This window comes from Delphinus delphis, chromosome 11 (genome assembly GCF_949987515.2).
Source record: "Delphinus delphis chromosome 11, mDelDel1.2, whole genome shotgun sequence".
Lineage (NCBI taxonomy): Eukaryota > Metazoa > Chordata > Mammalia > Artiodactyla > Delphinidae > Delphinus > Delphinus delphis.
In genome coordinates, this window is record NC_082693.1 from 18,083,510 (window position 1) to 18,099,006 (window position 15,497).

A 15,497-nucleotide genomic window follows, 5' to 3' on the forward strand; every position below is an offset into this window, starting at 1 on the left:
CATCTACATATATATGTAGTTTAATTCATTGTAAGTATGAATTAAACTAAGTATTATTATCCCTGCTTTACAGATGAGGAAACTGAAGGAGGAAGTGTTAAGTAACTCAGTCAAGCTCACACAGCTGTGAGTGGGCGAGCAGGAAGCGAAAACCAAGTCATCTTGCTTTAGAGGACAGACTCATAACCACTACACCTCCACGTCTTCCAACTCAAAAGGCCTCTCATTAATGTGCCAAGCAACATTAATGAAAAAAGAGACCCACTCTGAGATATATCTTGGTAAACTTTCTGAATTCAAATGGTAAAAAGAAATGTATAAGTTTTAGTGGAGGAAGGAAAGAAAGATTTCCCTCAAACAAAGAAATGAATAAATTTCCATTAGATTTTTGGTTGGCAACTCTGGGTGCCAGAAGATAATGAAACAATATCTTCAAAGTTCTGAAGAATATATGGAATATCTGAAAAAAGTGTACCTCGTGTTAGTTATAGTTATTCACAAATGGTGAGGTTTGGGGTGATTCTTTTTGTTACCATCTTCTTTGTATTTTTCTCTCTTACTTTCTTATAACGAACATATATTTTTGTGGAAAAACATTAAGATCAGTGTTATAAAAATAAAGATAGTCGCATGGATTAAATTCCTTAAGTATGAAAGATGAAACTATAAATGCACTAAAAATATACAGGATAATATTTTCTCATTGGAGGAGATGTGGGTAAGGAAGATTGTCTAAAGATAGTTGTTTTTTTTTTAAAAAGGAAAAGACTAACAAGTTTCATTGTACAAAAATGTTGAGTTCTGATAGGACAGAAGCTAAACAGACTAGAAGAAAATATTTGCTCCATATATAGCAAACAAAGACTTAATATCTATACAGTTCTTATAAATCAACAGGAAAATAGTTTGTAAAAAGAAAAAAAGTATGAAATGAGCAAAGAATGCAAACAGGCAATTCACAGAAGAAAAAATACTAATAGTCAATACCCACTCAGCCCTTCTTATATTAAAAAAAAACCATATTAAGTAAAAAATAATGTATCATTTTTAACTCAGCAAACTGACAAAAATTTAAAAGATGAACAGCACATAATGTTTTCAGTATTGGAAAACAGGCAGTCTGAGCCATGACCGAAGAGGAAGTAAATGGTACATTTTGGAAGTGTAATTTCACAGTATCTGTCAAATTAAAAATTGGTTGTGTTTCCCAACATCTATTTTATGGGAATACTTATGAACCAAAACAAGTAGTGTAGCATTGTTTATCAAGTGACACACAAGCGCTGTTCACTTGGATAAGACTTCCTTAGGTGGCAAATGCCTGAGCTTAGAATATCTGGGTATTTCACTATTAACTGCTAGTGTACATGGGAGAGCATAAGGGCGATGTTCGACTCTTCTTTTGACAGAGATTGAGTCATTCTCTACGATGAACAGTCCTTGGATAAACAGCTCACAGCTTACCGCTGGGCTTCATCAACTAGAAACTGACGACCCCCAGAAGCTCCCACAGCAACTGCCAAGATTTCTGGAATCGATACTAGAGTAAGAATTTTCCATCTGCTTTCCCAAATCTGACTGAATATCATGTGATGTACTATATTGTAACATCATATAATCACACATTCTTGTACATTCCCACAATATTGCTACTTTCATGCGTGCATATGCAGTAAAGTGGTCACTTCTCTGTTTTTACTCTTTAATAAAGTTGATATGACTTCTGTTCACCAATCAGTGCCAATCAATGAGTTGGGACTGAAGCCAACAAATTGGAAAGTAGTAGTAATGAGTAAGCACGATATAATATTACTTCTTTGAGCAAAATGATGGATTCACATGTTATTTTTACCATCTCTAAAGGCAAGAAACAGAATCCCAGAGGAAGCATGAAATAGTGTTTGGATTCCCATAATCCTGTCTAGTTTATTTACAATTCCCTCCTTCATCCTTCCTGCCTGTCCAGATGGTTTTCTTCTTTGTTTCCCAAACTGAATTATGTTCACTGCCTTTACGATGTTAAATATTTCGAAAGCCTTCCTTTTAATTCCTCACAAAGAGAAGTCATAAACTCTTACCTTTGCCGAATTATGCTGGGGTTAGCCGTCACTAAATGACTTTTGGATCCAACATCCTTAGTGTATTCACTTGACAAAGGAGGAAGATTGCATCTAGAGAAACAAGAACAAGCAGTTCAGAATGATTTACATACTTTTAAATCAGGTCAGTTATCATGGCAAATAGGAATTTTACTAAGTCTAGCTCAATTCACAAATAACTGTTTTTATCACCTCTCCCTTTTAATAGACATTAGATGACTAACTCTTAGCATCTTCAAAATGCTGTCATAAAAACTATTTCTGTTTTAGAAGAAAGAAAATGTCAGCTAGAGAGGTAAGGGATTTACTAAAGGAAAGAGATATAACTAAAATGAATTTATTCCATTCAAAATATTTTTGAGGTGATAAGTCAGGGTATATATGAAATTAGTGCTCAGGAGGGTGTAGTCCCTTAGAAGACACAGGACCTACAGTGTTCTCTGTGGATACCAACAAACTTCAAGAGAAAAGGAAGAATTGTATTTGCTTGTGTTTTTCATTCTTTTCCCAAATTCTAAATTATAATAGTACATTCAAGGCAAACTCTGCCACCTAAATCGATGCATGTGCGACTTCTGGGTACATGACCAACGTATGGTTGCCTACTGGTGAAGACAAAATAATCTGTCATTTAAAGAAATGCAATGATTCTCCACCATTCCAGTCTAGGCAAGGAAAGAGTACAGGTGACAGAAATAGCTCCTCCTCCCTTGTACACACACACACACACACACACACACACACACACACACACACACACACACACACAACACAGCCCTGGGTGCTCTCCTCTACCGCAACATCTTATGAATGCTTACAACGGAAAATATTGCAACTGCAAATCCAAATCCCATGGCTTTCTGCCAGTGAGACATTAGCCAAGTTGTCAACTGCCTCAGTTTCCCCATTACACAAAATGAGGATAATGGCTTTTCCTCTCCAATAAGGTGGTTGCAAGGATTAAAGTAAGAAATTATAAAAAATCCCTATCTTGATGCCTCATACATAGTAAAAGCTCAAATATGTCACATATCAGAAATATCATATAACTAAATATATATCTATTACTTCTGACCATCCCAAATGAGTCTATAGCTTCCATTAGATTTTCTTTTATTACTGAGTCCTAAGTGCTCCTGTCCACCCATGTCTTGACTCCACAGCAGGGCACCTCTAAGTTTTTCTTACTTCAGCAAACCAAAGCATCGTTTTTTTGCCGGTAGACATCTTACAAATATTAAGGTCTCGGCCATTCCCCAACTATTAAAATTTCCCTACAAATTTCCCCCAGGACGTGGACTTGTCTGAGCACCGACTCAGCTGATCAGCACAAGTTCCTTGATGTCGTCTCGTATTTACCCTGTATTTGACTCCTACCACATCAGGGCATCCCAGGCAGAAACTTGTCTCAGTTGATTTGGAATCTTCCTTCCACCTGTTCTTTGGTAACAAGATTCTGGTTCTTCTGGCAGCTCCCCACAGATTAATGTCAGCCAGTTGAGTGCCCATTGGGAACAAACACAACAGGCATGGTGGGGAGCCTGGGGGAAGCCAAGTCACAGAGCCTACTTAAGGCATCTCTAGTCTAGTGGTCGCACCATATCCCAAAAGGTTTCCGAAGACCATGTCGGGGAGCAAGCTTATTAACCGCCAGGCTCATCCGGCCATGGTGCTGACTGTGCTCTTGTGATTTAACCGACCTTCGCAAAGATGGAAAGGACTCCCAGGATAAAACACAGACTAGAATTTGGGCATCTGTCTCTTTTTTTTGATGAATGTAATTTTTTTTTTTTTTTTTTTTAGTTTTTATTGGAGTCTAGTTGATTTACAATGTTGTGTTAGTTTCAGGTATACAGCAAAGTGAATCAGTTATACACACATACACACACACATATATAAATATCCATATATATATATACATCTCCATTCTTTTTCAGATTCTTTTCCCATATAGGTTATTACAGAACATTGAGTAGAGTTCCCTGTGCTATACAGTAGGTCCTTGTTAGCTACCTTTTTTTTTTTTTTTTTTTTTTGGTACACGGGCCTCTCACTGTTGTGGCCTCTCCCGTTGCGGAGCACAGGCTCCGGACGCGCAGGCTCAGCGGCCATGGCTCACGGGTCTAGCCGCTCCGCGGCATGTGGGATCTTCCCAGACCGGGGCACGAACCCGTGTCCCCTGCATCGGCAGGCGGACTCTCAACCACTGCGCCACCAGGGAAGCCCTAGTTATCTATTTTATATATTGCAGTGTGTATATGTTAATCCCAATCTCCTAATTTATCACTTCCCCTTTGATCCTGATGGCCCTTCATAACATTTGAGAATCAACCACATTATATTAAACCTGTAAACTCTGAATATTGCCGGAAAGTGAGGTTAACCTGTTTTGTCATCGTTAAATGAAACTAGTTGGTATTCCTGAAAAAATACTTTTTCTGTGCATTCCTCGTAGATTGATCCATGGCTCATATGTCTGGGTCCACTTCACACCTCCTATCACAAAACAAAAGCTCAGAGAAACACTTCCGGACACTAACTGCCAAATCCTGCAATAGAGGGAAATGCTTAAAACAATAAAGATAATATTTTATACATTCATTTCTGGAAAATAATGACATTGTGTGCTGGTATAAATGTCTGTTCTTCTGGGTAAACTTTCTTCAAGTCCAAATTTCTATGATACTTCCCTGTAGCTCTTCTCTTCGAAAAAAAGCACACTATAATTCTAGCTCCGCAACTCCTAAATTGATAATTACATAGATTTACATAAAAGGCACGTTTAATACAGTCAAATTGTTTCCAATTAGGCATATTGTGTAAAAGTGTTTCAAACTCTGCATTAACGCTTGTTGGCTCAATGAACGGATATTAATGGCTGAAGTGCCTTAATAACTATACTCGTGATCCTAGAAGATACGATCACAGAACTGATGAGGAATGAATATTCTTTGAAGTGGGGAGTGGAGGTGGGTGGGTGATGTGGGTCTGGAGAGGAATCTTTAAATAGAATAAATTCTAAACTTCCTTTTTAAGTTGTATGTCCACTTAAATATGTAAAACACATATAATTGAGAATAATTCAAAGGCACCAAAATTATGTTGTCCTCGCTCATATTCCTGACCCACCCAGTTCCTCTCCAGAACACAGTTATCTCTGTCTTGCACAACTCCCAGATACATTTTATTCAACAATTTTATTTTTTAAAGTATTGCTTTTGGTTACAGAGCAAATGTTTACTTTGAAAAACGGGGAGTTGACTTCTAGCATTAGAAGACGTAGTTGAAAATGTCCAAGCAAAGGAAATTATGCCATTGTTATATCCTAATTCTGGAAAACATCTTGAACTGTAACTGGGTATACCACTGTGTACAGGTAAGGCTGTTTTGGGATCTCATCTTTCAATGTAACTGTCCATGGACCCTATAGTCCAGGAACATACTATGTGCTTTCCAATCACATTTACTCACTAAATGTTTAATTTTGAACATATGATATTACCTCCATTTCCTCAGGGTGCCCCCAAAATGTGTATTAAGCAACCGTGCATAAATAGATATATAAATGGTCAAATAAGAATACTTTATAAACAATTTATCAACATTTAATTACTCCCACATTGTAAACCCTTAATAAGGCTTTTTAAAAATTCAAAGGTGTTATGATAATGGTGCCATTCTTGAAACTGAATCAAAGGCACATGCACATCTAGTTTTGATGCGACCTTCTTTGAATTTTTTTCAGTCCTCACCTCCCTCATCATTCCATGAACATCTGTTTAATCCTGTGCTGTGCACCCTGATCACAAGCACTCATTAATTCTGAACTTGAATATATCAGTATTGATCGTATACAACACAAATGTAGTCTTGCTTATTTGTAATAAATAATATAGGTAACCCCCAAAGATGCTTAGGCCTGATCTCGTGCACATTAAGTTTAAAATATCCATCTTCCTAAATGTAGTGACAAACACACGCCCACTCAGGAATACTAAAAAAATACATTTATTGTACTAATGCCTCCTTCCACATTGCACTCAGACCTCTTGGAATCACTTAACTTTCCTGAGTCTGTGAGTATAATATTTCCACTCTTTCTTCCTTACATAGTTTCTGGAAAAAGCAAATCAGCTTATACTCGAGAGCAATATGAAAATTTAAACTAGACTACGTGAATGTGTGACAGTGGTGTGATAGTCACATCATCACAAAATCAGAGTTTCTACCATGGAAAGGCTTGTGGTATTGTCTGCAGCCACCTCCTCACATAGATTAGAAAGCTGAGCTGCAGCAAAGGTACAATGGTGCACTGCGGGTCACACAGTGAGTCTGCAGCAAGGGCTGGTCCTCCAACCTCCCTGTTTTCTTTGCTGGCCCTTCAGCCTCCACCTAACACCAATGTATTAGCGGGGGTACCTCTGCTCTTCAGGTAACTGTCCCCACTTCTACAGCTTAAATCCCATCTCAGCGCACTCTCCCCATGGCTCACAACCCTGTGGCAGCACTTGGTGTCCTTCCTACATTAGAGCTTGGACAGGGTGGCCTGTGTCCAGAATGGAATGGAGAAAGGGCTCTGCCCAGATGCCACTTGCCCTCAGAAGGTCCCCACTCACTCATCATCTGCTTCTGAATCACCCCAGTCACAGCACTGGCACATCTCCAGGTTTTAAGTCCATGAGGGGAATTGTTCAACATACCATTCCCAACCCCAGTGAAGACCCGATACAAAGTAGGTGCTCACCAAACTGACGTCGACTTGAATTAAGAGAACTACATTTTTATTGTCTCCATGTTTCTATGGTTTGTATCACAAAAAATAAGAATGGCAATGGAGAGGAAAACAGAGTCTTACACTGGAAAAACTAGGGCAGGGCAACTCCATAAAGGAAAGAGAGATAGAAAAGGACCCCACTCCCACTCTGCAGCAGGCTTCACCAGTGAGATAAAGTCTTTCAAGGAGCCCAACCCTTGCTCTCTGAGAGGGAACTTGACCCTCCCCTGAGTACACAGCTTCCTTGAAACACTCTCAGACAGGCTTTACTCTCCCCTACTCCACTTAGCTCAGAGCCCAGAGGTGGTTCAGTGTTCTCTCAGCTAACTTTTGCTACTTCTAGACCATTATCTATTTATCCTTAAAAATGAACACAAAACACAACCGCCACCCCCCTTCGGCTTTCTGCCCTCTTTGTTGCTGGAGACCTCAGCCTTCCTGGCCCCAGAGCGTTTTGGCCCCTGGTTCATAGTCATTTCCACTTCACTGAGACTTCGGGGCGCACCTGAAAGACCCTCCCCAGAACAGCCTCCAGGTTCCTACACCTCTTCAGTAACAAATGTCCTTTTTTTCTACAACACGTCTGCTCATCCCCCAGAGAAGGTGAAGTCACATTCTCCAGTGGGACATTCTTTGACATTAGCTCTCTTTTTCCCACCTTCTCTCATCTTTCCCGCCACCGCCCCCTCCAGCTCTGAAGAACCCCATCATTTGGTCCCACTGGCCCCCTTCCTTTCTCCTTCACACCTCTCAGGGCCCACTTCCCATCCAGCCGAGACTTCAAAGTGTGTCACTTCACACTCTCTCTAGCCAGGACCCTCCATGCTGTCCCTTCCCACCCTTCTCTCCTCTCCACCAGACAATCCCAAGCCTGTGACTATCCAATCACTCACTATCTTCCCTGCTGGTCAAAATTACCCAAGGGTGCATGTTGGTGCCATTTCAGTGTGGTCTCTACTCTTGGCTGGATGTGTCCTAGCAGCTCCTTTACACACCCCTGCAGGATCACGTCACCACTCTGCTCAGTCTCCTTACCAAGCTTCCTCTTCGCTCGAAATGTAATCCCCCTCCTTCCTCCCAGTTTTCTTAGTGCTGCCCAGATCCAACCCCTCTTCAAATCCTACTCACTACTTCCAAATGCTTTTGTGAAAAACAAAGCAGCAGAGTGTGTAGAATGAAATGAATCAATGAAAATGTTTATTCATAGAGAGTTTGTCTTAAGAACAAGTCTTAAAGTTGGAGTCATCCAACTGTATCGTCTAAAATTGAATGAGTGGGGCTTTCCTGGTGGCGCAGTGGTTGGGAGTCCGCCTGCCGATGCAGGGGACACGGGTTCATGCCGCGGAGCGGCTGGGCCCGTGAGCCATGGCCGCTGAGCCTGCGCGTCCGGAGCCTGTGCTCTGCAACGGGAGAGGCCACAACAGTGAGAAGCCCGCGTACCGCAAAAAAATAAATAAAAAATAAAATAAAATAAAGTAAAATAAAATTGAATGAGTGTTTCCACTCTGGGGGTCTCCCCACGACCTCTGAAGCTCTCCCAGCTTTGCACTTTCTTGGGGCCCGTTCCCTGGCTCCCCTGGCCTATCTCCTCAACTCACTTCTATGTGAACTTGAAGGGACGGCTGAAGAGCAGCTACCTCTGATTAATCACCAGTGACTGGTTTCCAAAGGCCCCGGGGCTGGCAGGAGGGGTGGGGGAGAAGAGGGGAGGCAGAAGCCGCGCTGTGGGAGCTCTCTTACCGCATGACAAAATTTGCTTCATCTATTTGACGGCCACAGTCACTCTTCTTCAGAATCCCACCATTTCCCACCACCGCGCATTTCTTCAAGGGCAGCTGGAATGGGGTTGCCTAGCAACAGAAAACAAGGCGGGTTTTCACTGCAGAGAACACACAACCACTCACAAAATCATTGTTTACAGCAGACCCGGCCAGAGAATTTGGCTGAAGACGGGGCAGAGGGAAAAGCGCATGTAGAAAGAAAGATGCCAGAAAGTTTGCAAGGAACAAACAAGCCTATTCCTTTGAAATAAACGGGATTTTTTTAGCTCCCTGAAGTGTATTTCAATATAACATTTTTTGGTATCAAACTGGCCGTGCACACAGTGGGGAGTGACTGCTAAAGAAAATGGAAAAATCCCCACTAAACATTCTTAGGATTCTTTTTAAAGGCATTAAGCTGGGAACAAACTCAAATGAATTCTATTCCCCTGTTTGGATGCAATTTCATTCATTCATACAATCAGTCATTCACTCAACGTTGCTGGTGCTTCCTATGCTAATTTTTGGGGATAAACAGAAGACAGAGAAACCACAGGTCTCAGAATTCACAGTTTGGGATGTGAGGAGAGTGTGAACACAGAAACTTATGTAACAGACCCTACTGTAATGCTGAACTTGTTGTAGAAGAGGTATGTTTCACATGCTGTGGAGAATCCAGAGAGGGGCAAGAAGACACGTCTGTCAAGCTGATTCAGGGAACGCTTTCTTACTCGAGATGAATCTTTAAGGATGAGTAAGATCTTGCCAGGCAGAGGGAGCAGCATAAACAGAGGCACAGAAGTACGCTGAGAGCAAACGCTGTGTTTATGAGCACGTGAACACTCTGGGCGGGTCTGTCTAGAACTTAGGAGGCACTAAGGGACAAGTGACGTGTGTCCATCCAGACAGCATATGACTTTCTGCAGACATTGAACTGGACTGCAAAGAAAATGTTCCGTGTACCTGAACGTTCCCTGGGGTGCTATTTATAGTTCCAGGGAATATCAAAACCCAGCACTAGCCCCTGGAAGTGAAATGCGACATTCGGTCTCTTTTAGCTGGGTCAGCAGGAACCACCAGACACGGCATTTCCTGCTTGCTGAAACCGAGCACAGCGGTTGGTGTTCTCTGGGGGAACACCTTACATCTGCATAACTGGGACATACAATAACCACGCCGATATTAAGTCAGCCATCCTTGATGAATCTGAAGGGCATAATATGGATTACACCAAAAGAATAAATGAATACCCGAATATATGCACATTAATTAATTAAAGCAGAAAAATGAAATTCCAGGGGTGTGAGTGATCACTGGTAGGTGAGGGGCACTCACTGTAGCACAAGAAGGGAATCGCACTTCCTTGATTTCTATTTTGTAAAAGGACTAGCCAGAGCTATGACAATATAGCTGATGAAGATACAGTACTGAAACTGTAGCGTCTAAGCATTTGCAGATGGGAAAGACTTCCCTTCGTAACACTACAGCAGAGACTGTCCAGTGACCTCTAGATCAGGATACAGAGAGGAGTGTCAGGCAAAGGCCAGCATTCCAACACGCCCAGGATAACCCAGGATGACACGTGGCATTTTTCTCAGTCACTCCTGGGAGGCAGTTTTGAAATCAACAAACACATGGGCTAGATCTGTAATTTTTTAGATGTAGATTTAAGTCTTTATGCTCAAATTAACTGTTCTTTTATTCCACGAGTATTTATTAAACACCTACTATGTCCCAGGCACTGTCCTGGGTGACAGGGACATAATAATCCCTGTTCACAAGGAGCTTACATCCTAGCGGGGAAATGGATGATAAATAAGACAAATGAGTAAATAAACAGAGTATCAGATGGTGACATGGGCTGTGGAGAGAAAGAAAATCATTGGCATGAGAAGATGAGGAAATACTTTTGAAGAGGACTTGCCATTGAAATAGGGTGGTCAGGAGACATGGAAGCAAATCCCTGAAGGACAGGGGGTAGTGAACCTTACAGGTACCTGTGGGAACCACCGGGAGGGGACACTCCTGGGGTGTGAAATGAAGAGGAAAGAGCCCAGTGTGTCTGGAGATGAGTAAGCAAGGGACAGAGGAGGAGGGGAGATTAGGTAGGAGTAGGGTGAGCAAAGGAGTGATGCTATAACATGTTTTGGAACAATCACTCTGCTGCTGTGTGAATAGGCTGTAAGATGTCATGCACAGAAAGAAAGAGACCAGTCTCCTGAAACAGCAGACTAGAGATTTTGGTGGCCTGGGCTAGAGTGAGAGCAGTGGGGGTGGTCAGAAGTAATCAGATTCTGGAGATGTTTTGGAGGAAGAGCTGACCGGATTTGCTGATGCAATGGAAATAGGATAAGAGAAAAAGAGAGGAATCAAGAACGATGCCAAAGTCTGGGGCTTGGACAACTGTGAAGACGGACTTGCCATTTACTGAGACATGGAAGATGACAGAGAAGCAGGTTTTGGTGGGGGGGGGGGATAATTTGGGGGGGATAATCAATTTTAAATATGTCAAGTGTGAGATCCCCATTAGACATTTAAGTGGCAATGTCAAGCAGGCAGCTGAATATATGAGAATACAGTCGGGGAACTGGTCTCTCCTGGAGACAGAATGATGGAGGTGATCAGCATATAGGAGGTATTTAAAACCAGGGGACTAGCTGGTGAATGAGTGCGGACAGGAAAGAGAGGAGGTCTAAGAACTGAATTCTGGGAGGCTTCAACAAGAAGTCAGGAGACTGATGAGAAATCGGTAAAGGAGAGAGAAGGAGTGGCCAATGGAATGGGAGAGAAAAACAGGAAAGTACAGTATCTTGCAAGCAAAGTTTAAAAAAGAAATATCTCAAGATACTCAAGAAGGATGGTGAAAAATTGCAGCAAACGCTATTGATAGATTGTGTAAGATAAGTGCGGAAAATTGCCACGGGATTTTGCAACATGGAGGTCACTGGTAACCTTCCTCAGGACAGACCTGTTTCAGGAGTGAGGATGGAAGCCTGATCTGAGTTCAGTGAGTTATACGACTATCTGTATACAGTTTATGTCAGAAGTGTGGGCTCACTCATGCTCTACTAATATTTAGTTCGATTTGTAAAAGCCAGCTTAACCCCCGCTCATTGTTGTTAAAGGAAAGTCCCTGGACCACATCGACTGACAATACCAGTTTTCCAAGCAAGAATCTGGGCACAGAAGAAGCAGAGCTGGGAAGTGGCAGCAGCAGTACCAGCATAAACCTGGGTACAAATACTACCTCCTAACTTCCAGATTGTGGGACCCGTGGGCGTTCCGCTTCCTGTCTCTAAAGAGGGATAATGCTGCCCAGGACTATATGAGATTATATGAGATGATGTACATAGAGCATCTCACTGAGCCACTAGCATGGTGGTCCTCCCATTATCCTTCCCCTCTTCTTTCATCTCTTTCCTCCTTCTAGCAGAGTCCACTGATTTGTTCAAGCCACAAAATCCTTAGATTCCATGCGTCTGGGAGAAACATGGTAAGATAGTGATTTATCACACTCTATCTTAACAACTGGAATAATTTTATTAGCAGAAAATTTACCTACTTTATATGGTATTTACCTGTTCTTACATTATATATACATATATATCATATACAACATATGCGTATATATATGTTTTATACACACACACAAACACACACACACACACACACCATTACACTTTTTTAAGCCTTTGAACAAAAGCCCAGTTGAGGAGGAAGCCATTTCTGACTTTGTGCTGGTAATATTTGCTTATTTCCTCTTCATTTGGTCAATGCTAGCCCTCACACAAGCAACTTCATTTCAATAACTGTTTCTCTGGTATCTGGGTGCATTCTTCTGGGCATTGGTAATATGCCAGTGAACAAAGGAGCTCACCAAAGTTTTACAGAGAAGAAACTTAATTGAGAAAATACTGCGGAATTTTTTTAACTAATTGAGATAATACTATCATTATTCTATTCTAGGCACAAAATATTTTAATTTGGCAATGGTCGATGCTTACCAGAATGATCTGTGAACAAGGCGTCCTCCTTTTGGTGTATATTACATAGAAAGAATTTTGGTCATTCATTTCCACAGAAATATTATGACTCTGTCAAGGAGTATTTTTATTAAGGCACTAACTGCATCCTTTCTTTTCAAAGGTATCTCCTTGCACCCATGTAAGAAAATATCTGCTGGGTCTTAGAATATAGTACTATACTATAACACTCTTCCTGTTAACCTTAAAAAATACTAGTCTAAATGAAAGGATGGATTAGGCAGATTGACTACAGCCATGGTCTCAAAATATTGCTTGACCACCAATTCACCTTATAAATCATCGTCCAGGTTTTTTCACCTATCATTGTTCCATCTATTAATGGCCATCTTCTTAATGACTCTATTATATTAACCATCTGGATTCAGATTATGGTTTACCAGGCCCTGCAAACTCTCAGTGCCTCACTGGAAGTCAGGCATGATAATAACTATCCCATCTGTCTCCCAGTATGATTATGAGAATTAAAATCAGCTGTGTTGAACATTATCAGAAAACTCTGAAGTCCCGTATAAATATATGAGACTAGTACATTATTAAATACTAAAAGAATTAAATTATCTGGGGATAAATTATCATTACATTGCTAAAGCACTACTATTACATACAGTTTACCTTTGTGTGAGATACTTGCAATTTCAAAGGTTTACATAGATTTTGAACAGAATATTTTCTAATCATTGGCCCTTAGAGGGTATATCTACTACTCTGATCAATCAATGCATTTTTAAATGCACATTTTTATATGAATCAATCCAAGTATCATATCTTTTTTGCTCACTGTTCTATATGCAAACTAAGAACAGATCAGATAATCAACAATTTGTTCAATAATTATTTAATTTGCAGATTTCTATTGAGCATCCAATCTATCTTAAGCAGTGTCTGACCTAAAGGTATTTTCTTAATGTTATAATGGATATATTATTCGTTTATTTATTTTTAAAATTTATTGACATAGAGTTGATTTACAATATTGTGTTAATTTCTGCTGTACAGCAAAGTGATTCAGTTATACACATATATACATTCTTTTTTTATATTCTTTTCCATTGTGGTTTACCATGGGATACTGAATATAGTTCCCTATGCTATACAGTAGGGCTTTGTTCTTTATTCATTCTGTATATAATAGTTTGCATCTGCTAATCCCAAACTCCCAATCCACCCTTTCCCCACCCCCTTCCCCCTTGGCAACCGCAAGTCTGTTCTCTATGTCTGTGAGTCTGTTTCTGCTTTTGTTTTGAATTTTATTTTATTTTTTTTGTAAGGAGGCTCTTATTAGTTATCCATTTCATACATATTAGTGTATGTAGGACAATCCCAATCTCCCAATTCATCACACCACCACCCCCCCACCCGGCTTTCCCCCCTTGGTGTCCATACGTTTGTTCTCTACATCTGTGTCTCTATTTCTGCCCTGCAAACCGTTCATCTCTACCATTTTTCTAGATTCCACATATATGTGTTAATATACGATATTTGTTTTTCTCTTTCTGACTTACTTCACTCTGTATGACAGAGTCTAGGACCATCCACGTCTCTACAAATGACCCAATTTCGTTCCTTCTTATGGCTGAGTAATATTCTATTGTATATATGTACCACAACTTCTTTATCCATTCATCTGTCGATGGGCATTTAGGCTGCTTCCATCACCTGGCTATTATAAACAGTGCTGCAATGAACATTGGGGAGCATGTGTCTTTTTGAATTATGGTTTTCTCGGGGTATATGCCCAGTAGTGGGACAGCTGGGTCATATGGTAATTCTATTTTTAGTTTTTTAAGGAACCTCCATACTGTTCTCCATAGTGGCTGTATCAATTTATATTCCCACCAGTAGTGTCAGAGGGTTCCCTTTTCTCCACACCCTCTCCAGCACTTGTTGTTTGTAGATTTTCTGATGATGCCCATGAGTCTGTTTCTGTTTTGTAGATAAGTTCATTTGTGTCATATTTTAGATTCCATATAAAGTGATATCATGTATGTGTCTTTGTCTGACTTACTTCTCTCAGTATGATAATTCTCTAGGTCCATCCATGTTGCTGCAAATGGCATTATTTCATTCTTTTTTATGGCTGAGCGGTATTCCATTCTATATATACACCACATCTTCTTTACCTATTCAACTGTTAATGGACATTTAGGTTGTTTCCATATCTTGGCTATTGTGAATAGTGCTGCTGTGAATATAGGGCTGCATGTATCTTTTTTAAGTTTTGTCCAGATATATGCCCAAGAGTGGGATTGCTGGATCATATGGCAACTCTATTTTTAGTTTTTTGAGGAACGTCCATACTGTTTTCCATAGTGGCTGCACCAATTTACATTCCCACCAACAGTGTAGGAGGGTTCCCTTTTCTCCACACCCTCTCCAGCATTTGTTATTTGTAGACTTTTTTATGATGGCCATTCTGACTGGTGAGAGGTGATACTTCACTGTAGTTTTGATTTGCCTTTCTCTAATACAGTAAGTCCCCTACATACGAACCTTCAAATTGTGAACTTTCAAAGATGCAAACATGCGTTCGCACGTCCAATCACATAAGTCAGTTCACGTGTCTGGTGTACATTGTCACGTACGTGCATCCTTTACGAGTGGTTGTGCTTTTGTGTACTTTACTGTATTGTACTGTATAGAGCACAGTAGTACAGTACCTTTATTTCAAGCCCAGGATGTCTGGCAGCAGGCGTAAAAGCAGCGGTGATGTAGCTAGTGCTGCTAAGAAGCACCAAGAGATAACGATGGAAACAGAAGTGACAATAATTGAGAGGGTAGAGTGACAAGAGAAAGAAGAAGTAACTGAAGAACCGAAGAG

General features: G+C 40.7%; 1 protein-coding gene across 5 annotated transcripts in view; it reads right to left on the reverse strand.

Annotated features, from left to right (window-relative positions):
- The window catches only part of ST8SIA1 (ST8 alpha-N-acetyl-neuraminide alpha-2,8-sialyltransferase 1), a 150,973-nt gene that overhangs the window by 52,297 nt on the left and 83,179 nt on the right, over nt 1–15,497 (reverse strand). For all 5 annotated transcript variants that reach the window (XM_060024425.1, XM_060024420.1, XM_060024422.1 and 2 more), the window contains exons 3-4: nt 8,614–8,723; nt 2,079–2,171 (exon numbers count right to left, since the gene is read on the reverse strand). In XM_060024425.1, the coding sequence (XP_059880408.1) occupies nt 2,079–2,171; nt 8,614–8,723 (203 nt within the window). The remainder of the gene's footprint in view (nt 1–2,078; nt 2,172–8,613; nt 8,724–15,497) is intronic.